This window comes from Amblyomma americanum, chromosome 2 (genome assembly GCF_052857255.1).
Source record: "Amblyomma americanum isolate KBUSLIRL-KWMA chromosome 2, ASM5285725v1, whole genome shotgun sequence".
Classification (NCBI taxonomy): Eukaryota; Metazoa; Arthropoda; class Arachnida; order Ixodida; family Ixodidae; genus Amblyomma; species Amblyomma americanum.
In genome coordinates this window covers 19,452,553-19,479,473 of record NC_135498.1, presented here as the reverse complement: position 1 = coordinate 19,479,473, position 26,921 = coordinate 19,452,553, and the positions used below count along the sequence as shown (strand labels likewise).

General features: G+C 51.7%; 2 protein-coding genes across 2 annotated transcripts in view; one reads left to right on the top strand and one right to left on the bottom strand.

Annotated features, from left to right (window-relative positions):
- LOC144120733 (uncharacterized) overlaps positions 1–26,921 on the top strand; it is a 104,539-nt gene that overhangs the window by 20,505 nt on the left and 57,113 nt on the right. The gene's annotated exons all lie outside the window — the stretch shown is intronic.
- LOC144118370 (glutamate receptor ionotropic, delta-2-like) lies at positions 464–12,196 on the bottom strand. The gene is made up of 6 exons (XM_077651321.1): positions 11,466–12,196; positions 10,639–10,729; positions 9,345–9,572; positions 8,796–9,101; positions 7,137–7,433; positions 464–1,404 (listed from the first exon to the last, which is right to left on the bottom strand). Exons 1-6 carry the CDS (start codon positions 11,549–11,551, stop codon positions 1,123–1,125), a joined length of 1,290 nt encoding a protein of 429 aa, XP_077507447.1. The 5' UTR covers positions 11,552–12,196; the 3' UTR covers positions 464–1,122.

Sequence of the window (26,921 nt, the reverse complement as noted above, 5' to 3'; positions counted from 1 at the left end):
AGGAGGAGGAGAAGCGGTGGGAGGCGTGACATTGTCTCACTTAGGACTCCTCTCGCCTCTTCCTTTCTTCGCACCGCCGCTGCCCCCTGGCGCCGGGAATGCGTTTGCGGCGACCGCGTGGACGACGTCCGCGACCAGGCCCGTGCCACGCCCCCTTCCTATTTGTGTGGTTGTTTTTTTGCCCCCCTCTTGCGCGGGTTTTCGTGTGGTTGCGTCTGCATTGTCTCCGTTGTCCGCTGGGCTGTATAGCCGTCCCAGCCGACGCGGAAGGCTGCTGCGGTGGCCCGCGGCTGGTCACCAGCAGGTTGGGTTACAGTAGTTAAGCGCCGGACGGCACATCAGAGAGGACCAATGAGGTCTGGACGGTGGGCGGTCTTAAGAAACAGCTGTCAACTGCCCGGTGTTTTTTGTTTTTTTAGGACTTCGTCTTTATTTTCGTTTTTCTGTGTCGCAGCGGACCAGTCCTTCCCCCAGAAGAAAGGTCAGCTGTAGACCGCAGGCATCTACGGGCCTGTCATGATGGTTAATGGGGTTCTATTGCCAGCCGCTTCTTTGCTTGAAGGGCGCAGTGCAAGGGCGGCAGCAAAATGTGGTCGGTTTATCGGGTTCGTCCTGCCGTCTTATCTTCTGCGCTGCGGTTATCTTTCGCGGGAAAACATTAGTGAGAGATGGACCGCCGCCACTTTTAACGGGGTCAACGACACTAAATTCTCGCCTGTGCGCCGATGCCGCTATCACACAGCACAGCGGCAGTTTTCCTGGGCAAAAAGTAAGCTGTTGGTTATTAATGCCGGTTTAGGATAGATGTAGTGACTGCTGATTTCGATCCGGTTTATATCCTGGTGCAGCGTTGGTGGCGGCCGGTTCTGCAATGCCATTTTTTTTTGTCGGTTCCTGTTTTCTGCAATACAGAGTCCATGGATGCAACTTGAGTGAACACCCAGAGCATGCAGCGCTTTGGCTCTCTCTAGGCTGTGTATAGTTAAGCTAGGAGGCTGCTGTGAAGCTGGGCCGTGGGTTTCAGCGCGTGTTGAGTGCGGAGACGGTTCAGATCAAGCTCTGTCGAAGACTTGCAGCAAGTTAAGTGTGCGGTTACGAGCGGGAGGCGTTATAAGCGCGCGGCTAGTTGATGAACGTGTCGTGCCCCCTCTCGTTGCGACTCTTGAGACAGCAGCACTTGTAGAGGACGATCTCGATGACAAAGCCCAGCCAGGCGCAGCCCTGCGACACGAGCATCATGTAGAAGATGGCCGCAAAGTCCTTGAAGTTGAGCGGCTGGTAGTCGTGCAGGTGGTCCGGGTGGAACCGCGTCCAGCACGGCCCCGGGTCGGGCACCAGGTCTTCGTGCCAGTACAGGTTGAGGCCGGTGTCCATGATCCAGCGGACTCGCCGGAATATCTCCTCCTGCGCCATCGCCCGTATTTTAAGGTCTTGCCTCATCAGTGTGTGCAAGACCTGTCCGCAGGAAACGTGTACAAGAAGCGTTCGGTCCACCTGACAATCGAATAAAATGAAAGGAAAAGAAATTTCGACGAGTATGGGATTCGAACCCACGCGGGCAGAGCCTAGTGGATTAGCAGTCCATCGCCTCAACCACTCGGCCAGCTAGCCCGACGAAACGAGGTTGTTTTAGAAGGCATATGTCGTAACCGGATATGGCGAACACATCGGATATAACGAAGGTGTATGTCGTAACTTGAAACCGAAACTAATTCGAGAAGGGTGATGCGATCGTGTTGAGTTATAGTTCAACAGGACGACACAAAGGCTTTCGCCTTGCTGCCCGTGAGGTGACTTACGTGCTCCCCTCAGTTTTTAAACGGGACAACTACAGTGTAGTTTAGCTCTCCAGGTACCGTAAAACGCAAGGTTGAAAAGTTCTTGAAACCCTTTTGTCTTTGTCTTTCAGGCACATTCATATGGGTGCGAGTCGCATGCATTGTGCTTAGGCATGTCGTAGAGTTGTTGAAATCGCTTCATTAATAATGTATAGCTCAGTTCTAATGCATGCTATGTCATGTCTGATATTGACATTTAGTCATTCTGCCGTGTCTGAGCGCATCGGGTTCGCGAGGTGAGAAAGCTGAAGTGACTGTCTAGCGGATGCTGTCGCGTTTTTGGCTTACCGGCATCCGCCGTCAACGCCCTGCGGTTCTCCCTATTCACACGCTCACATCGAAGTACGTGTGAGAATGTATTATAGTTTATATTATTATATTACATTATATTTATATTATTTTTTTCTATCGTGTGAACGATGCTCACTTATACATCGCTATGCAAGTCTCATGCATTCACTTATTCTTTAGAACTGTGGCCATTTATATAGGTCATTTAGGGAGGCCATATATATATATATATATATATATATATATATATATATATATATATATATATATATATATTGTAGGGGTGTGTTTATTCGGTGAACCCAGATGATTCCAGCCGCTCAGGGGAGACTCGCAGCGAAGCGTCAGGCGTGGCGAAAGAGCAAGGCAGCGAACAACTTCTTCGTCCTTGAGAGCGGCAGCACGCGACGCATGTCAGTGGTTATATCGATGAAGATTACCACACTACAATATATATATATATATATATATATATATATATATATATAATAGCAAATAAGTAAGGCATCATGCCTAACAAATATTAAAGGCAAAATCGATTCTTCGGCATAGTTCTCACTCTCACTACCTACCACTGATAAAGTATGAGATGAGATGGCTAGCTTCAAGGAGTAAATGTGACGGTGAAGCGACATGACAGCTCCGCTAAACTGATAGATGCCTATGTTAATTCATGAAATTTTTCATTCATGGAATATCATTTTTGCGTATTTTGTTCTAAGCCAAGGCGAGGACCTTAACTGCTGGACTTTAATTTACCTGATTACATTCTTGAACAAATTGATTTTTGCATTTTTGGTCCGCTCGAACCACTACCGGCTAGCTCCTTAGAGCACTTTTACCCGCATTCTTCATGGTCTGGCTGAACTACAGTGCGCTCTTCCTTGTCTGACTGCTGCAACTCGAATTTTTTTTCCTTTGATAGCACTTGTGCTTGCTCTATTCTACACTGCGCGTCACAGCAGTTTTTTGTCAATTTGTATTTATTTTTTTTTCTAATTCAAAACAATCTCCACGTGTTTTACTGCTGAAGTTTTCAGTTCACTATGGCGCGTAGCATTGTCAATAGTTTTCGCTTGAAATCCTCTCGCAGCATCGAATTTCTCGCAGGCTACGGTGTAAGTTGTTTACGAGATACACACACTGCCTATGGAGCATTATGGCATGGAGGAGTCAAGCATATTGCCAATAAACCTACTGAAAACACGAATGAAAAACATGCAGCATGAGACAGGGCCACATTATTGGCACCATTTTATGCGATCTTTGCAATAACCTACTACAGGCAAACTACAGCCGGTCGTAAGTCGCTATCCTTCTGTTCGAAGACCGCTGCCGACAGATGTCACCCGTAAAGAAATTTTTAGACAGTCTATAGACTTCGTAGACTTCTGTCTATGTCTTTAGACTGTCTATAAGCAAAGAATTCTATAGACAGTCTGTAGGCAATCTATAGATTTATTGCCATACACTTTTAGTAGACTTTTTTCTATAGACTATGAATAGACAAAAAGAAATATGTATAGGAAGTCAATAGTCTATAATAGGTCTATAGACTGTCTGTAGACCATTTTTATAAGGGCAGTGACGCCGCCGTTGAAGCTTTGTCCCCCTGCCTGGGGCACTGCTGAACAGGTCGTGTATAGAGCATAGGCATAACCGCGCAGACACCTTTCTCCACTTGGCCTGACTCGTAATGGCCGGAGTCCCGCGCTGACGTGCTACGCATACAAGGGCGGGCGCTGTCTTATTTACGGATCGCGCGGTTTGAAACAGCTGCGCCGCGTTTTCAGGAGGGGTCTGACGGCGGTGCAGAAATAGCGCCTTGTGTGTGTGTGTGGGTCAAGCGAAGCAAATAAATCTGGCAGCCTGGGACGCAGCGTATAGGGCGGCCGTACGCACAACTTCGTAAAGATGGCGTATGACTCATCCGGGTTATCTGTCCCTATGTTTGTCGCATATGTCTACATAATGTACACCCTGCATCTGTCATTGTGCTGAGCAGACTGTCTGGCGCTTGGAAGGTGCTTTGAATACACGTGGAATGGGCGCCCTCATGAAGTGTCGGTGGGGACTGGTGACTGAGTGTGTGTGGTAGGGAGGGTGCTGGGTGCGTGCACCTATCGTTTTCACCTACTCGGGAGGGGTGGGGGGGTAATTTTTTTTTCTGGGTCATTACGTTGTTCAAAAACAAGTCGTCTTCACTAAGGCCAGTTTTTTTCGCCAGTATCTGTCTAGCACCCAGTGGCGTGCGGTGGAAGTGTTCCCACATTACTGCGTCGTGGGAATGCAGTCAACTCTCCTGGTCTTCTCTTCTTTTCGGACTCCATCACGGTTAGAATGCTGGCTGCCTCCTCAGGCAGTTGAAGCTGCTAGCTGCAGCGGTTTGCGTCTATACAAGGGTGGAGCTGCTATGTATACGCCGCGTTCCAGCACTCGTTCGTTACGAAGACCACCTCGAGGAAGTGGATGCTGCAGTCCGTATACTCCGCGATTTAAATACTGGCTCGGAAGCGAGGAAAACACCCGAGCGGATTGCCTACATGTTTCCCAGGGACAGTGCAAATTGCCCCCGCCGACTGCACTTCTGGCGCTGTCTTGAGCCGGCGGCTGGCGCCATACTTATGTAAAACGTGGCGCGTATTGTGTACTGCTGGAGGCCCGCGCGTTCTCGCAATTAGTGCCTCCTGCGGTCTCTCATTTTTCCCACCGCGGTACCCGAGTGTCTGCCGCGAGTGGCGTTGGTGGTTTCGCACTAACGCCGTTTCCTAGCTGAATGGGTCCCGGATGGGCACTTCATTTTTTTTTTTTGCGTGTTTAGTCCTGTAGCGGTGTGCGTTGCTTTAACCGTGCGCTCATCTTCAAGGCTGCCCGGGCCACGCTGCTTCAGCACGCCTCGCGTGGAGATTGCCATCTTGCGTGCTTTGATGCGCCGCTGCGTAGGCCTGTAAGGTGCTCATGTAAGTTTTTTTTTTTACTTTGAAACTGCTTGTCCTCTCTTTCCCGATCGCCCGCCCTTGCTAAAATATGACGAGGTTAAAGGAGAAAATCTGTTTTAAATTTTTAGTGACGAGTTGTCAGCATAGGGTATAGGGGGGATATGTACTCATATCTGCGGCGAATTCATTGCGCCAGCGATATTACGCGACTGGCATTGGCGACTGACGTGACAGCGGTTCATTAATGAGACGGCTCTCGTTTAGACGTTCCTCATGGTCAAGACACCTGCACATCCCTGGGTGGATGCTGCGAGTGATTTTTTTTTTTTTGAAGTGGCTTCTGTGATCTTAGACGCAAACCAAGTTTCACTGCACTAATTCATTGTGTGATGCGCATGCGTGATCCGGGTGTACTTTGTATACGCTGTCTGGAGAAGTTAAGCGGTAAGAATTAACTATCCGAAGATAAGTTTTTAACGGCTTCTGGCTCGCTTAACTAGCCGCCGGTTACCCGGTTACTTGTTTCCGACGTCTCAAAACTTATCATATAGCGACCTTCGTATTGCTAACCGCGCAACGTGCGCACGCCGCAGCATCGCTATCTAGAACCTTTTACGGCAGTGTAACCTTGGTTTCGCGGTGCCCTGCGATGCGCATTCGTTATCTGTTCGGTACTTAGGCAAACTGCGCGATAAGACGTGTCCCGTCTGAAAGCCCCAGGAAGTAATTTATCTCGTCGTTATAGCAAGAGCTACTATACGGCCTCGATACGTCGAAGCCACAGCAGGCCATGGTTCTACTTATTCTGCTTACGCACCTTATAGGTTACCGGAGCACGACTTCCAGGAGGGAAGTAATATGGGCGCCGCTCAAATGTATCATTACGTTTTTGCGAATGTTCGTTAGTGTGTGTGGGAAAGTGCAAAAAAACAAAGTGCGCTATCAGTGTCCGGTAATTGCTGTGGGACCGCGGCATTACACAAAGCACAGAGTGTCGACTTGCCGACCCTTTACTAGCTAAACCTCCTTCCCACTGGCTCCTACCTTGCATTAGGTGCCATCGCCGGATACCTGAAACGTGCTAATCATCTATATAGGTATAGAATTAATGATTTTACTCTCAACATAAGCAAGTCATTTAAATATTTAGGCGTCTTTTTTACATCGGACTTACGATGGAATAAGCACATTAATTATATTGCGAATAAGGCAGCGTCACGTTTGGGTTTTCTACGGCGGAATTTTAGCCATTTACCAAGTAACATAAAAACACAGCTGTATTTCAGTTATGTACGCTCCATACTTGAATATGGATGTGTTTGCTGGGACCCACACACATCTGAGTGTGTAGGAAAATTAGAGAAAATTCAGAATAGGGCAGTTAGATTTGTTCTTGGTAATTATAATTGGCAAGTCAGTATGACGGAAAGCAAACGAAAACTTAACTGGCAAGAGTTGAAGGACCGTAGAAGGTACATCAGATTGAAATTTTTCCATGAGATTTATTATTCAAAAACTGGCATAAACCGCGAACAATATATCCAGGCACCTCATTATATATCAAAGCGACTGGACCACTGCTTGAAGGTCAGAGATTTTTCTTGCAAGGGTGACGTCTTGCGTTATTCTTTTTTTGTTGGAACTGTTCGGGACTGGAACAGTTTGCCATCGAGCGTTGTATGTATTACATCCAACGAAGCATTTTTCCATGCACTGCAATAATTGCTTTATACCTATGAATGAAGTCTGTACCCCCCTGCTGTAATGCCCTGCGGGGCGATGCAGGTAACTAATAAATAAAATAAATAAATAAATGATGAGTTTCTATGGCGCAAGGGCAGCTTTGGCCAAAGAGCGCCATGGCACAAGGTAGTTTTCATTTCACAAGGTGTGGTCAAAGACCCGTTTCCCAAGCATTTCACTCTAAATAAGCCGATCACCATACCAGGGGAAAGTGTGTACCCATTGTACCACCGGTGGGTACCCGGCGGCAGTGGGGATCGAGCCCCGCACCTGTCGCAGGCGAGGCGGATGCTCAGACCACTATAATAGGACGCAGCTGGTATACCTGCAGCTTGGGCTCCAAGGTCTTTCGCACGTAGAAGACCATCTTGATCTGAAGGATGCGCTCCCGGCCCAGGTGGAACAGGCCCTGTCCCTTGAGTTCCACGTCGTAGCAGTGCTGTGACACCCTGGCGAGCAGCGAGATGCGCTCCATGAGGATGGCCGCCTCTCGCCGGAGCACCATGAGCAGGTAGGGGGGCGTGAAGAGCTCCTCTCCGTGCACCTCCTCCTCGGCGTACTCGCCCTCGCTGTGCTCCTTGATGGCCTGCAGCACCTTCTCGAACGCGTAGCCCTCCGCCTCCTGCGGGGAATGCGTTCAAGGTTTCGTTTATTACGCGTTTATGATGGTACAAGGTTAGAGAAAAACATTGGAGTACAGAAGGAGGTCCCAAAGTCAGAGACTGTGGACGGGAGCTCCTGTAAGAACAATTGTAAAAATGAATTACAGACAGCAGATGCAAAAAAAAAATTTAAGTTGTTGGCATCATGAATGAGCAGTGAGTGAAATACGAGAAATAATGCAAACCCTAATTTGAATGAACAATGATTACACACCTGATATCATACAGACCAATACAAAAGACAACTCATTGAATAATATGACAAAACTAGTACCATGTACCAAGTAAAATACTATTAGGGGGATTGTAAAAACTGACGGAGAGCGGATTTAAAGGCACAGATATTAGGTGATTGCTCAATGCTAACTGGTAATGAGTTCCATAATGTGGTGGCAGTGAAACGAACTGTTTGCTTTCCATAATTAGTGTTAGGTTTAGGGAGTAAAAAGTTCATGTTATTAGCAAAACGCGTGTCATTGCGACGCGGATTTTGATCACTGCTAGTTAACGAAAAAGGAAGTAGATTTCTAACAGATTTGTACATATGGGTACATAATTTGTAGTCGATTCTGCTTGCATCATGCTTTTCTCTGCAAAGCACGCGCAAGGTGGCAATCTTTTTCACGCGCAGCGCGCCGAAGCGACGTGGCACGTGCATAGCCTTGAGGATGCGCACACAATTAATGACTGGATCTCATTGGGTACATGAATCGGGACACGGCCTCTTGTGCTATGCCATCAGCAGAACAGAAGACAGCGGTCACTTAACACACGCAACGCAACTGTGCTCTGTTTTCCCTTGCGCTGCTTGGGCTGAATGCACCGATGACCTTGCACTGACGCCCAGGTCCAGTAACGTTTTACTGGACCTTGAGTGTATCGGTGCAAGGTCGTTCTCCGATGACCTTGCACCGACGCTCGGGTCCAGTAAAGTTTTACTGGACCTTGAGTGTATCGGTGCAAGGTCGTTCTCAGGTCCAGTAAAGTTTTACTGGACCTTGAGTGTATCGGTGCAAGGTCGTTCTCCGATGACCTTGCACCGACGCTCGGGCCCAGTAACGTTTGGACATGAGTGTGCCGGCGCAAGGTCATCGGATTCGTTACTGGACCTGAGTACATGCATCGGTGCAAGGTCATCGGAGCATTCGGTCGAAGAAACGCGAGGAATTACGCAGTGCTGGGTGAGCGAATGAAGTACACAGAGATATCGGGCGTCGAACGCTGCGCGTCCCTTTAGGTATGAATTGGCCACGTAGCGCGGTCGCGAGGAACTCGCGCATCGCCGTTGCCTAGCGGAAGAAAAGAGTCGCCGCAAAGGTTACCTCGATGATCTTGAGGAATCCGGCGGCTTCGAAGACCATGGGGCGCACTTTGGGGCTGAGCGCCAGCTGCTCGATGGTGTCCAGGCGGTCGGTCTCCTCCTTGAGCATGAGCGACGACTCCATGTAGCCCACGAAGGTGTTCATGAGGATGACCAGCATGAGGAACCAGCTGCCGAACAGCACGCGCTGAGAGTGGCTCATGAAGCGGAACGTCGAGCTCTCCAGGAACATGGACGCCATGTAGACCCAGAAGATGCGCGACAGCCGTTGTCGCCGCTGGCGCAGGTTTAGCCGTGTGTCGGGAAGCTGCGTGTGTGTACGATGGGGGTGGATGAGGATATTTGATTGGCATATAGAACTGGCAGTGCAGACGTGTACTTTAGGGTCAGGCTCTGTGCTTAAATCGTTCCCACGTCCTGCCGGCCTTGCATGCCATTGCTTTGCTTTCCGAAAGGAAGGGGGGGGGGGGCGGGGGGTTATATGCCACCTTTTGTCAAAGCTGACATTTATTTGTGTTAGCTATCGACACGAGGCCAGATTGAAACGTACCAGAATTTCGGCGAACGCGGCTACGCCAGCGACGACTACCAGGAAGCAGAGTAGCACCATCCACACTTGCAGGTCGAATGCCCGGATGTATCCGTACACGTTTGACTTGTGCTCCTTCTCGACGCCGCTCAGGATGACCATGTCCTCGTCGGTGTACGCCGGTGACGGGTTCGCCACTGTCGCCTCCTTTTCGGTCAGCACGAACGGACCCAGCGCCAGGTCCGCCTCCTGCGCACGCGGAGTCCGCTTTTCCTGCACCGGCTCCGCACTCGTCCGCGTTGGGTTCACGCAAACGAATCATGGCGAAGCCCCCCTTGCCTAGCGGGTTAAATTGCGAACTCCGAGGCTGCGTTTTTATGGAGGCAAAACGCTAAGGCGCCCGTGTGCTGTGCGATGTCAGTGCACGTTAAAGATCCCCAGGTGGTCGAAATTATTCCGGAGCCCTCCACTACGGCACCTCTTCTTCCTTTCTTCTTTCACTCCCTCCTTTATCCCTTCCCTTACGGCGCGGTTCAGGTGTCCAACGATATATGAGACAGATACTGCGCCATTTCTTTTCCTCAAAAACCAATTATTATTATTATACTGAAATGAGGTTATAGAGCAATGACCTGTCGTCATAATAATAATAATAATTGGTTTTTGGGGAAATTAAATGGCGCAGTATGTCTCATATATCGTTGGACACCTGAACCGCGCCGTAAGGGAAGGGATAAAGGAGGGAGTGAAAGAAGAAAACCTGTCGTCAGCCCGCTTGCATTCAGTGGACTGGAAATGATTCTGGCAGCGATCTCCAGTTAGCTCTGTCCTGCGCCATCCACGACCACTCTAATCCAGCAGCTCTCCTGGTCTCGTCTCAAGTTTTGGCTTTCTGTCGGAACCGACTGCGTTTTTCTTACCTTGGAATCCACTGTTAGCCCAATGGACGGGAACGTACCCGTCACTTGTACGCAGTAGCCGCCGCGGTGGCTGAGTGGTTACGGCGCTCGGCTGCTGGCCCGAAAGACGCGGGTTCGATCCCGGCCGCGGCGGTCGAATTTCGATGAAGGCGAAATTCTAGAGGCCCGTGTACTGTACGATGTCAGGCACGTTAAAGAACCCCAGGTGGTCGAAATTTCCGGAGACCTTCACTACGGCGTCCCTCATAGCCTGAGTAGCTTTGGGACGTTAAACACCCATAAACCATAAACCAAACTTGTACGCAGTCAACCTCCCTGAACATCCCCGTAGGAGCACGGTGCCAGCTGCCTTAGTTCAACCTTTTCGCCAAGTGGCCCACAGTGGCGGCCCTCACCTCTCGTTGGAGTTGGCCCATCATTCCCGTCCACCTTCCGTCCGGTCTCAGCTCTCCCCATTCGTTGTCCGGCGGCTCGACGAGTTCGTACCTGCAATGCACAACCGAACCGGTGCTGATGTGTGCGCGCCTTCAGTCTTCGACGTCTCGATGTTCTTATTGAGCGCTGTAGGCATAAATAACCACCTCGGCACGTACAGTTTTCACTTCGAATGTTTCGCGTCAATTTTCTAGCTTCCGTCTACACGTGGTCGCGCTGCCTTTCAGTCCGTTTCTGCCCATGCAGAACCGATCGCTTCAGCGCGGCTACACGCGCACTGCATACCCTCGGAGAAATTCCAGACGTTCGCTGTGGTGATTGTCAGTCCTCAACAATGGCTGGCTTTTGTTTCTCAATCTGTCGTAGGTACGGTTCCGGCAAAACGCGGCGCTCAGTGGGCGATTCGCCGCCGCAATCGCTTTCGGTTTCGCGTGCCGTATACAGCGCGTGCGTGTATCGCGTCTCACTGCCGTTTAAAAAAAGGAAAAGGAAGAAATGAATGGAAAAGGAAAAAAAAAGGCACGCGCAGCAAGCGCGATCGTATATGCCGGCGGTAAACGCTCCGCGAGAGTCTCGTTGCATCACAACACCCCCCCCCCCCCCCCCTCGCCATCGCTTCTGCAGTTCCTGTTGTGTGACTTGGGGGGTGGGAGGGGGAGGGTATGAGAGGAATGTTGCCTGGATGTTGCCGGCCGTTTTGCTGCACTAATGTGATCGCCGCTGCAGTGCCGTAATGCGCATGCAGAACCGCTGCCGCCGGTGCTGGGCGAGTGCGTGTGCGGCTTACTTGATACCCATGGACTTGATGATGTAGTCGATCATTGAGCCCGTGATGCCCTTGAGCTGGGAGCCGCCGTTTCGTTCGTTCACCATGAACACGTAGGGGTACCACTGCGCAATAGGTGCAGTGGATTAGAGGGTGCGCGCAGTGAGACCTGTTGGGCGCGTGTGTTAGCCGCGGTGTCTCTCGGCACTCGATGCGTGCTAGACGTAGTGGATGTTGAGTATTTTTCTAAAATTTATGAGCATTTGTAACCACGCCCTAGTCTTCTGCCTCTTGCTGAACCGCAGCGGAATTGTCCATTTGCCACTCTCTTTTCGTTTGGAGCGGGAACGATAAGTTTTCATATCGGCTTCGTAATCTCCGAGTATTTGTTCTTGTCGCGTGAACATCTGGGCTGCTAGCATTCCTGCTGGTAACTTTCACTTGGGCAAGCAGTACCAGTGTCATAATGTGAAAATGACTGCGTCTGTCTGTAACTTCGGAGAGCGAAGCATCCACCCCTCAGAAGCGCCACCCACCTCTCCCCACCCCACCCCACCCCCTAGATAGGGGACCGTCCACCCACACACCGCCACCCTCTGCCAACCTTCACGCTCCAGAAAAATCGTCGCCTGTGTGAAGCCTCGGATTAAGAACATTCTTTACTGTAAAAAAAAAATGAAAGCAATCATTGTGGGCAAATGCTTTCGCGCAATCGTCGCATCCGGTATCTGATCACCCTGTAATCTTTTTAATATTGTTCGACCTTTTTCGGCTTCGGTTCATCTTGGCGCTTGGGCAACGAAGATGCGTCTCGACATCCCGGAAGACATGCTATCCACTCAGTCTTGGCTAGCTTCCTCCTTAGTCGTCACTAACTGAAGCTTTGGCAAAAGCTCGAGCTCCTCGAGCTGGATTCGTTAAATGCGCAGTATCGCGGGTACGAGCGCATGTCGTGTATTTACTCACACCGACATTGCTGAGTCTTAGCGTGAGGTTTCGATGCGAGAAGGGCATCCTGGAGCTCGTTCGCGTCCTGGTGCCGTTGGCGGCCGGGCCTTGACGAAGCTTCTTCGATGATGCTCCGACTCGGGACTCGACACCACCGCAGCTCCCGACTTGGCTCTTGACACTGGCGTTCTAGTTCGGGCCGATCGCTTGTTGTTCACCATTTGTCCTTCGTCGTACGTGTTCGGTACTTTCCGCGAATCTCCATGTGACCTGCTCATAGCGGCGCTGTCTGTCTTCGCGTGCTGAGCGAAGGCGTGTTTCTCTGTTTCCTCCCCGCTGTCTTCGAAGCCTGTTTTTTTTTTTTTTTCACTCGGTCTCGTTTTAGAGATGCAAGCCTTATACTCTTCGCGTGTTTGGCGCTCGTTGATTCTGCTGCGCATGTCGGAGCCCTCACGATCAGTTTAGGGCGGAGAGCAGAACCCATAGGGGGTGGGACCATCCTCGGAGCACGCGTGCTGGGAAGCCTTGTTGCACTGTTTATTCTTTCTTTGCGATCTTAAGGTCGGGTCTTCCTGCAGCGTGCGCCATTGCGATGTATACTTAGCATTCCACTATGCGCTATCAGCTTGGCCTGTTTTGTTCTTGCGTAGTCCTCCTTTCTTTGGCCTTGGCAGATTTTGCGTGTACGCATGCGCTCTGACCACCGCGCTTTGTGTACAGGGTGCTATTTGGCCTCGTGAAGGAGTGTCTTGGAAGCGTTGCGGGTCTTGTCATGACGACCTGTATTCAGTGGCTGCACGGTCATTGGGGCGAAGTTAGAAGCTGCATGTTGAGGCTGCCGAGATGATCGGTGTGTAGGGCTTGATCGGAATGCGGTGAGCGAGACGCGGGGTGTAGTACACGGTCTTAGGTAGGCGCCTGTACTATTGAGACCCGGAAGAGAGAAAGACGCTCACCACATGAACTGACTTCCAGGTCACTTCATGCGGTGGATTCCAATCCCGAATGGTGGTGTGGTGGTCGAGCTGAACGACGACGGCCAGTGACTATAACCAGCGGTATAAGATGCGGCCGAAGCGCTGACCAGTCAAGGACCAGTAGCACTTACAGCCTACAGGGTCACCCACTTTTAGAGGGAACAAATATGCGCCGTATGTTGTGTACTTTGCGAACTATTGAGCAGGCACAACCTGCAAGGGTAACTGTCGGCTTTTTACGCCGTTTTCCACTGTTTAACGCTGCGTAGTCGCGTTAAATTAAGTGGGATACGAAGCATTTTTCATCGCTTCATCCCATTTCACCTAGTATACCAAGAGCAATCACATTCGAATAAACATTTTCTGGGCGCTCTTTGGCCTAAGTCGCCCTCGCGCCAACAAGCTCCCAACTAAGGGGAATCGCCACGTTTCCCACGTTGCTCACACGTGCCCGATAATGGGGATACATGACCGAAGAAATCTTAGAGGAATGTTACTTTTTTGGATTTTGAGTTTTTGGAAACATTTTCACAAGATACCCATATACTTTCCTCCGTCTCAATGTTAGTTCGCTTCTTTCATACGTTATACCGTAACAGGCGGCTCATGTTCCTACCAGTTCGTTCTGCGGAGCTGTGATCAAGCGCCGTGAGGGCCGGGCCCTTCAGGCCCGGTCCAAGCAGTACCCCTTTCGTAAATAGTATAAATAAATGTTTTACACCACCACCGCCGTCGCGCACTCCTGTGTTCACCTTACAAGTGGACGACTCTGTGCACGACAGCGTTGCAAGTCGGGCGGCGCCTCCTCTGTGGCCCATCTGGTCGCATTGGAGCGCTTCCCCCCCCCCCCCCCCTCCCCTCCCCTCCTTCATAATCTTCCTGGCAGCCGCGCTGCGCGGTTCGCTGCGTGCCACCTTTCCGTCGATCGGTCTGTTGGTCGACGGCGCCGTTGTTTCTGTGCCACGTGCCCCCCCCCCCCCCCTCCCGCCTGCGGTGTGCATACGAGGCCATGGCGTCTCCTTCCCTCTCCCTCGTATAGCCGTTGTTCCACCGGTGGTGTGTGTGACTCATACTGGGGCTGGCGGGCAGGCAGTCGTTTGTGACTGCCCGCAATCAACCTGCCTGGCTGGCAGGAAAGTGTTTCGTAGTCGTGCGCGCTCGCGGCCACGCCTGACCGAACAGCACGATGCGTCTGCGCGCGTGTGCGTTTTGCGTCATCGTCCTGTTGTTGTTGTTGTTCGTGGTGCTCGCCCGGTCGTCTGTCTCCCTTACGGGCGTCGACATGCGGCGGAGATTACCGGCCGTGTTTCCTGGTACCGATCTCTCAAGTGCGCCAGATTAGGAGGTCCGCGCTGATTTTGGCTTGTTTCGGGCGCTCAGCTGGTCTCTTCGGTCTATCTGGTTTCGGCCCCGACGCTCACGAAGCCCTGTGCGCAAGCAGTGTGCCCGTTTCCGGTGGTTCCGTATGACTTGTTCGATTCAAGACGACACGCCTTATTAGCGAATCGGTTTACGCGTTGGCACCTCGTATGCTGCGAGGCCCTGTTAGTTCAGCCGGTATTGTCGAAGCCGACGTATAGGCGTCAGCGGGACGGTTCAACGGTCCTGCGCGTAACGCTTAACTGCGCGTAACGCTTATTAAGACGCAGCGTCAGCGACTGCTATTCAGCCAGAAAGAATGTCGAACTCGAAAACCTAGGTACCGGTACGCACTCTACGCCGTATTATTTCTCGGAACGAACCCGTACGTCTGCGAGTACATTCTCCTTTCTTGCTGATCCTTGAGTAACTCCCTATAAAATATGGTCTATAGACGGTCTATAGAATTCTTCGATTCTGTCACCTTCCCATAGATATTTCTTCTGTCTATTCATAGTCTGTAGACGAAAATGTTCTAAAAGTGTACGGCCGTAAAGGTATGGATTCTCTACAGACAGTCTATAGAATTTGTATTGCCTGTAGGCTATTCTGCAGGGTTTGTCTATAGGCAGTCTAGACTTTATAGACAAATCTATAGGCAGTCTATAGATTTTAGTTGACAGAAATCTGTAGTCTATAGACTTATAGACAGAAATCTGCGGCCAGTCTATAGACTGTCTAAAAAATTTTTGTAAGGGACAAGCGCTCGCCATTGCTCCCAGGATGGCGTCTCCTCATTGCATGAAAATAAATGCAAGAACAAGCGCCTGCAAGCTGAGACGTTTTTAGCACTCTGTGGGCAGAACCTGGAACCAGTTGCGGTCACGCGATCAGTACCGTGCGCTGAAACAAGGCCACCGGTCTTTCTCTACTTGCGCACGCAGAGGAAAGCGCCGGTGTCTCCCTCTATTCTTAGCTGCGGCTCTCGCCACCTGCTTGCTCCGTTGGGCGGGCTTCAGTTCCAAAGCTCAAAATTAAGATCGCCCGTGTAACGAGCAGGGAGCGTGAGATCAGACTTCAGTCTAGGCCCGACGACGGCATGCAGATTTTTCTTTTCGGCCGTTTCATTCGATAAAACGACAGTGCTGCCGCGGTGTGGCGGCGCACACGTCACCGTGCGTGCGTGTGTGTTCAGCGGCCGGCTGCGCGCTGGTTTTGCCTGCAACACACGCGCCGCTCTCGTGCAAGTGGCGCCGGGCCGTCCAGTCTGGCTTTCAGTTTCGGTTCGCTGCCTTTCTTCTGCATTTTTTTATATTCTTCTATTTCGGATCGTGTTGCCCTCTTTAACGTGCGCGCGGATCTTTTGAATTGGCTTTGGGTTATTTTTTTTCGTCGCTTTTATTTTTTCGTTTCGTCTGGAGGAAGTCCTTCTGTCTGTGTCCGCTTCGCTCCTGTGCTCGCGTGTCCTGTCTGTCGTCGTCTGCGGCTTTTCCCTCTCCCGTCTGGCTCTTTTGTTCCAGCATGGACGTGGTGGCCGGTTTTGTTCCTTTTTGGGGGGGTGGTGAGCGGCGTCGCGCTCATTGCCTGCACGTGTGCCTCCCACCTTAGTTATCGCCTCGCCCTTATTACTATTCCTAGTTCCTTTTTTTCCTCTTTCCTTCATCCGTATACGCGCCGTTTTTTCGTCGGCCTTTTGTTCGCTCGTTCTCTCACCGCTGCCTTTCTGTCTTCGGTGTGTGTGTGTGTGTGTTCTTCTGGCGGGGGCGTTGTCACTCGCAGGTCGTCCCGATGGTGTCGAACCCGATTTCGCCGGTGGTTTTTTTGTGGAGGGGCCGGCGTTTTGTGCGCAGGCAATTTGGCGGGGCTCTGGTTTCTGTCGGAGTGTTCGTTTATTAGCGAAGGCTGTTCGCTTAGCCGTTGCGCCAGGTTACCCGGTTAGCCTTTCCTTGCGATTGAGAACGACGGGAAACCGCGGCCGCGACTCGATACGTTTTGCTTTGTGATGGGAAAATTGCGTGACTCCTTGTAAGGCATACTTCAGCGGAAGCATTAGTTGACCTAACACATGGGGACTGTTGAACCGAGGCAGTGTGTTTACCTTTTTTTTTTGTGCGTTTAGGTGGTCGAGCAGATATTGATGGTGCCCGAAACAGCCAAGCTAAATGTATCTCGTCTTTCCATTTCTCTGCTGTTCCTCAATATCTGGCGCAACGATGGCAGGTGCTTTGTTTAAAGGGGACAGTTCTTCCCAATGTGCTGCTGATTTCAGAGAATCGCCGTGCAGTTAGATTTGCGAGATTGTTGAACACAACCACGCCGCTGTCGGTGTTCCTTGAGAGCCGCTCGGAAGCCGTTTTCGCACCAAGCGTTAGCGCCTGGGTGTCGTTTTGGAGTCTGCTGGCGAAGTTGCGAACGTCGCCTTTGGCGCTCGGGTCTGTAACGGCGACCCTAAACCGGCCCTGAGTTTTAACCAGCCAGCCAGGCGGTTCGTTGCAAGTGAATTGCTCTTCGCAGTATATAGCTCCGACCTCGGTGCACATCGTGGAAGGTGGGAAAGCTCAAACTATTGTTCGCCTGCGATTCGCCTCGCAAAGAACTGACGTGTTTGCTTCCATACGTGCTGTTGCGTATAAGTGTTTATGCTAGCTAAAGTACCGGTGATTGCGCACCATTTTTTGTATTTTTTTGTATTGAAATATGAATACTGCGAGCAAGCACTGTTTGTTAGTGCACTGCAGAAAAAAAATAGCGGAAGACATGCGCTAGCCGCCTATATGACTAGCCGGCTCGTGTAGAAGTTTTGTCGAGTGCTGCCTTCCCGCTTTCTGGGAGGACGTTACTCGTGCGCGATTTCCCCGTCGCGCGTTGTTGAAAGTCGCCGGCGGTAGAGATCACCCCACCCGTACACTTTGTGTCGAAGTTTGCTGGTGCACTTGCAGCGCTTTCAACCGCGGCGCCAGGAAATCCAGGGGACCAACTCTCAAGGATGCTGACGCGTTTGGATGGCGCGTGATTGTCCGAGGTATTTGGAGGCTTCCCCTGCCGGTGATCTGAAAACGGGTGCTGTCGCTCTAACATTCTTGCTAAATCGCAGGAGGCTGGCAAGTGCGAAAGGATTCACCATAAATAAACCGGATCAACGGTGACGTAGTGACAGTTGGTCGAAGCAGTTGACTGGAAGGGCTCCTTTGAGGTACATCCGCCGCTTCGTTGTTCAGTTGTATATCCTACAGTGGAGGCCGCACCATTGGACAGTCTGGCGCCCTCCATGTTCTGGCCGACCTGCCGCGGTGGCTCAGTGGTTAGGGCGCTCGGCTACTGATCCGGTGTTCCCGGATTCGAACCCGACCGTGACGGCTGCGTTTCTATGGAGGCAAACCGCGAAGGCGCCCGTGTGCTGTGCAGTGTCAGTTGCACGTTAAAGAACCCCTGGTGGTCGAAATTATTCCGGAGCCCTCCACTACGGCACCTCTGTTCCTTTCTTCTTTCACTCCCTCGTTTACCCCCTTCCGTTACGGCGTGGTTTAGGTGTCCAACGATATAAGACAGATACTGTGCCATTTCCTTTCCCTAAAAACCAATTATCATCCCTGTCCTGGCCAGACGGGCCAGTAATAGACTCAAGGCATATTCTAAGGATCAGAGCAAAAGCTCGCTGTCCCCATTGTCATCCACACTCTTATGACCCACATCCTTACAACCAATTAACCCACCCTTATAGCCCCATCTCTATTCGCTACATCTCAGGGGAGATCAGGGACTCCCCGGCTATTTGTAGGTCGCTATAGTGGCTTTTCCCTAGTGATTTCTTTACACCTTGGGGCGTCCTAAACACTTATTGCCTTTGGGCGGAATCATTTACGTTATAATTGAATTAAGCCCACTGAGCTCGTGAGAGCAGTGCAGGCAGGGCACTACTGTTTTTCATTTCTTTCTATCTTGCCCGATCTAGCCACTGTGGTACTAAGAAATCGCCAGAGAGGGAGGAATGTGCCCGAACATGCGTGCGGCGGCGACCTCCGCGCGGTGTTTTCGCGTGGAAAATTCTGGAGGCGCGGTGCGAGAATGAAAAAAAAAAAAACGGAAGATGCTCGGCCCCCGGCTCAAGAGGAGGCAACACTTTGCGGGGGTGTTTCAGCCGCGTCCCCCTGTCATTGCCTCGCTCGCTCGAGGCTCTTCGGGGCGGCGCTCTCGGAGGCTATTTTGGACGCCGTCGGCACCGGAGCCGCGGCGTTGGACCCTGTTGACGTTGGCCACTGCTGCCTCTCCGTCGACGGCTGGGGTCGTCTCCGCTCCGCTGTCAAAACACTGGGTAGCCTCGGCGAGGGCCTTTTGGCCGCCTTGGCGTGGATGCGTCGCCCCGTGACTTCTTTGCAGGCAGCGCGTGCAATCGGCGACCCATTGCTGCCTGAGGTGCGGAGGGCTCGAATTAGCCGCGGAAGCGGCCTGACCAGCGACGACTCCGCGGTTGCTGTCGGATTCCAGACCCGCGCGTGTCTGTCCCACAGCAGACCACGAGGAGGAAGCAGCGGGCCTCGCATCCTGTATGCAAATAGCAGCTGCACGCGTGACGCATATCCCGCCGCCTTGTTTGTGTGTGCGGCGGAGGAGGAGGTGCCGAGAGTTCTCTCTCTCTCCCTCTCTCTCTAGCGTTTTTTTTCGGCCTCTTTGGGTGCTCTTTCCCTTTCATTGCAACAGGTGCTTCGTCACGACGAGGCTAGTGAGCGTGAACTTAACGGACTGGACTCGGCGGCGTCCCTGTTCATTTATTCCGCCTCGGCTGTCTGTGTCGCGAAAGCGAATGTGCTCCACTGTCGGTGACGGGTTCTATTTGGGTATCTTTTCTGTACCCAAGCCACCCCGCTGTATCTCTTTCCCCGAACTTATTCTTTGGGCACGTTTCTTGTTTTGCCAGTTCATTGCAGTGAAGTTTGGAGGCGAGACGGCCGCGCCACCTATGTTCCCTGGCGGTGGGCGCCTTCAACCTTCCGGCTGTATAGTTGTAGAGCCTGCGTCATAACGTTCGCCGCCCGCACGCGTCTTGTGACTTGTTTTTCTTTTAATTTTCTCACGATGGCCGCAGTTTTCTTCACGTCGTTGACACGAATTACTGTCTCTGACGACTTGCCAGAGTTGCATGGATGCTAGCGCCGCGTGGCGGCTTCCACAAGGCTTTTGGTCTCACGCATTCGAGAGCTCACCGCGCAGGCCTGGAAGGAGTTAAATGGCGCTCGTAACTTCCACTCCATTATTGGCAAGCTCACGGTGAGCGTGACGAAACGCTCGCAGCGTCACCCGGTGAAGGAAGACACCCTTATACCGGGTGTTTCATCTAAGATGTTCGGCAATTTTTACATATAGGCTTTTTGAGTACGAAAAGCGCTTTTTTTTTTCGGCATAGCTGTATTCCGGTGCGCTACACCGCTGACAATCCTAAGTTAGACGTGCTAAAAAAGTAGGCTTAGCAGGCGGGTAACTAATATTCATTAGTTAATTGAACTATCACTTTTTACTCCTTATTTATTTAGGCGTATAAATGGTATCCTTATCGGGTTAATGATATCCTTATCGGCATCGGGTGCGGTCGCCGCGGTGGCTCAGTGGTTATGGCGCTCGGCTGCTGACCCGAAAGACGCGGGTTCGACCCCGGCCGCGGCGCTCGCATTTCGATGGAGGCGAAATTTTAGAGGCCCGTGTACTGTGCGATGTCGTTGCACGTTAAAGAACCCCAGGTGTTCGAAGTTTCCGGGGCCCTTCACTACGGCGTCCCTCATAGCCTGAGTCGCTTTGGGGCGTTAAGCCCCCGTGAACCAATCTCTCTCCCTGCAATGGTGTCTCCCTGGCCATTGACACCGACGACATTCCTTGCAGAATTTCTAGACTGCCCGTAGACGGCCCAGTCCAACCGACGACATTCCTTGCAGAATTTCTAGACTGCCCGTAGACGGCCCAGTCCAATGTCTGCGAGGAATAGGCGTTATGCGAATCGAGTTTCCTCGTCGCTGAGATGAGTCTGCTGCGTTGAGGTCGCCGCCTCCACTGCGACAACAGCGTCGTCTTGGTCCTTCAGACCTATCCGCGCAGACCGCAGCGTCGCCTTTTTTTAAATATTTTTCTTCCGATCCGGCTTCTTCCGGCCGGCGTTCATTAGCATAATGCGCGCGTGCGACGCGTAAGAAATGATTTCCCCGACTCCCGCTTGTCGTCTCCCATAGCTGCCGGCTCGCTTCGCCTCGCGCATTTGTATAAATGCTTCGCTAATGAAACAAAAAGCGAAACGCATTAAAACGAAACGCCAGCGTCCGGCGTCGTTTCGCCGTCGTCTCTTGACAGCCGTACACGCAGTCGTGCCCCGTGGCGCCTCCGTAGATGAATATTTTGGTTTTAGTGTTTGGGGAGGGGGGGGGGGCGGTATTGGGACTTTTCTTTCTTTTTTTTTCACTGGCGAAAGTTGCATTTGAAATTTCTTCGCTGCAGTCACGTTGTGTGTGTTCTCCGCTGAATTACCGCCGAAGGGGCGTTTCCACTCTCTCCCTTTCCCTCTTTCCCTTGCTGGGCACCCCGAGCGCAGTTCCTGGCTTGGGCGTGCGCGCCTTCAAGACGTGTGCGAGACGTGTATTTCGTGCGGTTGGTCCCTGCGTGTGGCGGCTGTGGCTTTATCTTCGTCTATTTTTCTTCTTTTTTTTTTTTCAGCGTCGCCACGCTGTGTACGTGGCATGCTGGCTTAACTATATACTGCTACTTCTTTCATAGCTACGTGTATACGGCCGTGTTTGTCGGGATTTCCTGCTGCGCGAAGGAGCTGGTTCTTGATCCGTGGAAGGCCGCGTACATACTGCTTATCGTTTTTTCTCCCCCTCGCGTGTGGTCCGCCGCTATACTGGTTTGGCCCGGTTTCGGTCGGTTCCATCTCCTCGTATTTGGTCGTGCGCGCATGTCAGTGCTACTTTGAGTGTCGCGACCGCCGAAGGCGACATCTGCGACTGCGCAGAACAGTCTTCTTAGCTTTGTGTTCTTTCGTTTCGTGTACAAACTTCTTCCCCCTCTCTTAGCTGGAAGGAGCTTTTAATTTACGCTTCGATAATTCGAGCCCGCTCTGCGAGACGTTCCTGTCGAGAATGCCCTGCCCACGGGGAGACTTTTTTTGTTCCGGTCGAAATAAGGGCGCCCTTACGAAATGCTGGACGGTGTTGCTCTCAAGCGCAATCGTCTAGATTTGCATTTGGGGACGCGGTGTATGAGTCACTGGGCTCTGTGCCAGATTAACTCGGACTGGTGTGCGTGTGCGTGCGCTCGACTACGAACGCAAAACGCTCCTTCATGTCCGACAGTGGTGTCACTCGGTTTGTTGTACAAACTCTGCGTATTAGTTCACCCTTTCCTCCTTTACTTTTTTTCTTCTTTTGAGTCACTTCGGCTTAAAAGGGTCAGATGACTCATACTGCATGCGTTGTCCTCGATCGTAAACGTGGTCACGCCGCTTATCAGGTCAAGTCTACAAAGGTGCGCTTGTTTTCTTGCATCTTCAGATAATAGTTGCCGCCAGCTATGTTCTGCAGGCCTGCGCGTAACGCCTTACTTATTTCCCAGCGTCACAGTGCACGTATCGCGCGCATACTGGTGTACACAAAGCGAAGCGGTGCCCGCGGCCTTTTTAGTCTTGAGGCGCTTTCAGTGCGGGCCGTCCTTGAGAAGGCGTTCGCAGGACAGTCGCGAGGCCGCATCCTCGTCGTATCCCCCACCGTTCTAATCTCGACGGCCTGGAAAATTATTGCGCACGCGTAGCCGTTAAATGTTAACACGCGGCGCGCGACCGCCTCGTTTCTGTTGCGACGTCTTTTGTTGTTGTGGCGGCGGCGACCCGCTGTAGGAGGTCCCTCCATGCAATGGGCGCTGGTTATAGAAGCTGTCGCAGCCCTGCGGAGCCTGCAATTATTTTTTTTTTTTTTCAGATTGTACGAGCGGAGAGTCTTGGGCCCCTGGATCGTTTGTTTCTCGCGCATTGTTACGTTCTTTGTTAGCGTCGAGGTTGGTTCGTATTGTAATTCTTGCGAATAAGGATGAAGAAGTAGCGGGAAAACAAAAGAAGCTTGACTGCGGCGGCTTGTGTTGCTTGCATGCGCGGCATCCTTGACCCGTTCTGCCTTTGTGTCGGCGTTGTTCTCTAACCAGTAGCGTTAGAGTTGCGCTTTTATATATAACTTCGGTTTCAGGAAAAATGGTGCTGCAAGCGCCATTTTTTCTTTCGCTTAACAACCTTGGTTCCGCCGCCCGCGATGTTTATCAGTGTCAGATAGCACGAGGAGCATGACCACATCTTCCTGTGAAAGTTTCGCCACTTAAGCATAGTGATTTGGCGTGGCTTGCTTTGAATTGTTTTCCTCAACCCGAAGGTAGTTTTACGCTACCGAAAGAAGCGTCGGTTTAAAAAAAAATGAATGTTTACAACATTCGTATACAGTGCACGGCGTATCCGTATATGCAGAATTGGTCTTTCTCCTCTTAACATTCTTAGATTCCTGAGAGTCTTCATACCATACTCTTGGCGCAGTGGTTCAGCGGTTAAGCGGTGCGTGCGTCACTGCCCTGAAATGGAAGGTGCTGCCACCGGTGAAATTTGTGCGGTCCAGGTTGCTCTGACACAGGCGATCTTGCTCGGATCATAACGACCTGATTATTGCGGTCGCACTAAAAACGGTCGAGCCAATTTACCCGTGGTATGTTCCGTGACACCGGATATCCTTAATGTTCAGCAACTAGCGCCATCTGTTGGCCGCCAGTGGCGATTGTGATCGTCATTGATTGTCATGGCCGACTTACTCCTCGCTGCAAAATGTAATCTATAAAACTCTTCCAACGCTCACACTTATTTCCGACACCCACAGAAAATCAATGAAGTCAGTGGGATGGGCCTGTCATTCGAAATTCCCGCGTCGATTTTGAGTGTCGAGCGCCACGCGGCTCGGGGTGCCAGCCGCGCAAGCTACAGAAGCGTTTGTCGAGGCTCCCTGGACTTGTATGCTAAACGCGTCATAGTGTACTGGGGTCGTACTGTTCATATCTCAGCTGACGCAGAACAGATGTTGCGCGATATTGTAATTAAACTTCTATGCACGTGCGCATCCTGCCGTTCCTCATCGTGCTCCTGCTGCGCAGCCGCTGGGTACAAGCCGCTTTGCTTCAGGTTACGCAGCAGCTTCAGTATAGTATCAGCCAGCAAGCGTGCGTGAAACTCTCGAGTGCTCAACGGGTATATCGCCGTGGCGACCGTGTAGGCGCGGACACGTACCGCGCCTCTGCAGCCAGCTTTCGTGGGAACCGCAACGCCGGCGTGAGCACGTCGTCTATGCAGCCTTTGGAAAACGCGGACGTCGTGTGACTGGAACGCCTTCGCTGTGGTGGCTCGACGGCGATAGGTGCCGCTACTGCGTATTGTGCCTCTTCCGGTAGATAGTGCTTGTATACGCGTCTTCGTGCCCTTGATGATATTATCGTAACTACCCCCCCCCCCCCCCCATTTATTTTTGTTCTTCTGGTGTCTATCGGACCGATTCCTCCTATAAAAAAGTGCTGCACACGGTTTGCGCGTCTATATTCGATCGGTACGACCGGCGGCCTTCGGGCTACGCTCACACTACTCCCCGAAGCATCTGTGAACGTGCATGGAGGACGCGACGTGCCCTAGCTACTTTAAGAGCGCACGTATACCGTCGTTGGTCGCGACTCAAGTGAATACGCTTACAGTGAGTGCAGAAAAACTGGCAGAGTTTGCGATTCGCCTTTTGAAGCGTTGAACCAGCGTAAAGGACGAAGACGTCAAAGATGATTATCATAAGGTCCTCAGGCTTAATGACACATAGCCACGGCGGAGGATTGGCCATGGTGCATTGCGGATACAAACGCACTCATGGGCAAGGAGTGGAGTAATTAAATAATTTTCTGTCTTAGACTAGAATTTGCGCCAAAAAAACGGAAAAGAAATAGCAGTGCATTCTCATTCTAGCAGAGGAATCTACCTGATGTAATTATACAATCGTGAATATAATCGCACGCTGCTTTCAGGGCATATCCCTTGGCGCTTGCCCCGAAGGAGATGAGAATCGGAATAGAGGGAGCCCCAGTCGAGTGAGGGGGATCTCCAAGTAAGTTCTACGGAGAGAAGCGAACCGCCGGCAGAAGAGGAAAAAGTGATCATTTTCGCCAGAAGGCTCGCAAAGATTGGTCATGGATAACCCCGATCGACGTAAAGATTTAGTCGCGGTATTCTGCAGCGCAAGAGGGTCATGGACACCTTGCATAACCAAAGAGGACACTCGCATGTTCTGCCTGCTTCTGAGTCTTCGTCCTTCAGGCTGGTGCATTGCTTCAAAGGAGAATTATACGCTCGTTGAGGTTATTGCAAGCCGAGCGTATAGTAGTCGGAGTTGTTCGCCTGGCCTCAAAGTCGCCGTGATGGTAGGCCACGGATAACTTGGGCAGTGCACATCAGAGAAGATTCCGAGGAGCGGATTTAGATGAGCGCGCGGATTTCCACCGTGATCCTCATCCGCCAACATGGCGACCTCTACGAGGTCGGTGCGAGTCCAGTCGTAGTTTAGGACTCGCTTTTGCCGCCTTCGGAGCTGCGTTTGTCGCTTTTTAGTCTAGGGAAGCCGGAATCATCCGGCGTGCCGAGGCCGACATTCATCTCTTGGCGCGGCGCCCGTTTGTTCGTCTTCAGCGGCTTGTAAGGGCACAACAAGGAGCCGGCAGCTCGTTGCGCTCTGACCACCACCACCACCATCGCCGCCTCTCTCTCTCTCTCCTCCTCCTCCTCCTCCTCCTTGCCTTCGCTAGCGGGCGCTCTCCGGGGAGGCCAGTGACCGGTCGGGCGTTTATGGGCGTCCGATCATGCGTGCCGTCTGTCAGCGCGCCGCGCCGCCGCCGCCTCTCGCGCAAAACGTGCCTCGGAAGCGCGGCTGTGCGAATCCGTGGGCGAACGAGAGCCGCGTTCTTCGTCTTCGCGCTGAGTCCGGGAGAAGATTGGCTCGATTTTGCACGCACCTGGTGTGTTTGTGTGGAAGGCGGAAGAGTTGTCGTCTCTCGTTTGCTTTGACTCTATACATTATGGCGTCCGTGGGCGTGCGTCAGTCACCCGGTCGGCTCCTGGGATGACGGGACGTCGGAAGTCCGACGAGTGCAGCCTTGCCAGGGCAGTGAAACGTGCTTTAAGCGCACGTCTCGCTGTTTTAAAACCAGTCCTCCCTTCGGTAGGCAATGCTCCCAGTAGAGATGGCTTCCTCTTGAAGTTACGGCGCCATCATTAATCATTTATCATCATTTATTTTACCCTTAAAGGCCTCTCTTGAGGCATTACATAAAGGGCGTTACATAACCCTCTCGTTTGCCAGCTGCGGCCACCGTATCCCACCATCATCATTTGTTTGTTTATAATTTATTTATTTTACTTATGGTTAATGCACCACGCGTGGGCCTGTCACCAAGCTTCCACGGTGCAGGTGGCGATTGGCGGTTATGTCGCCGGTGTGGCGGCCATTGTTACTTCAGTGGGCGCCATCTTTGTTTCATTTTAACGATCAAGGTGTTCGAGTTTGACAAACGAAATCAGATTGATTAGTATGTGTGTAATACACGGGTCTATGTTCTCGCCCACAGACATCCAGTCAGAATTTGGCGTTGACCGCAACGATGGCCTAGTGTTTGGAGTATCAGCTTCGAGTACGTGCACGGGAGGTGTGGGGTTCGATCCCCAGTACCGCCAGGGGCACACCGATCTTCCTAGTGGGTATCGGACACCACCTCGTGCAGACCACAAGAACTTTAGCTATGGTGTCGCTTGGGCGAGCTGCCCTCGAGCCGCTGAAGTAGTTATTTGAAAATTCATGTAGAGTGGTTGCAGTGATTCATAGCTCAGTTGACGCAGTTATTGTTGAGCCGCGCCCGGCGTCACCGCTGCCTGCAAGTGTCGCCCACCCGGAAACGCTCGCTTTTTAATTGCTCCAAGGCGGTAATATCGTGGGTACATCGCCAGCCTTACTGTCCGAAAAAACACTCCCCCGAGGAAGCAGGACTATACAGCGGTCGTAAGCATAATCATTAGGAGTGTAGTAATCGCTTCGCGTCTCTATTGCCCGTCGGAATGACTTCCTAATCGTGGAACGAGCGTTTAGTTCGATGACCGCGGCACGTTTTG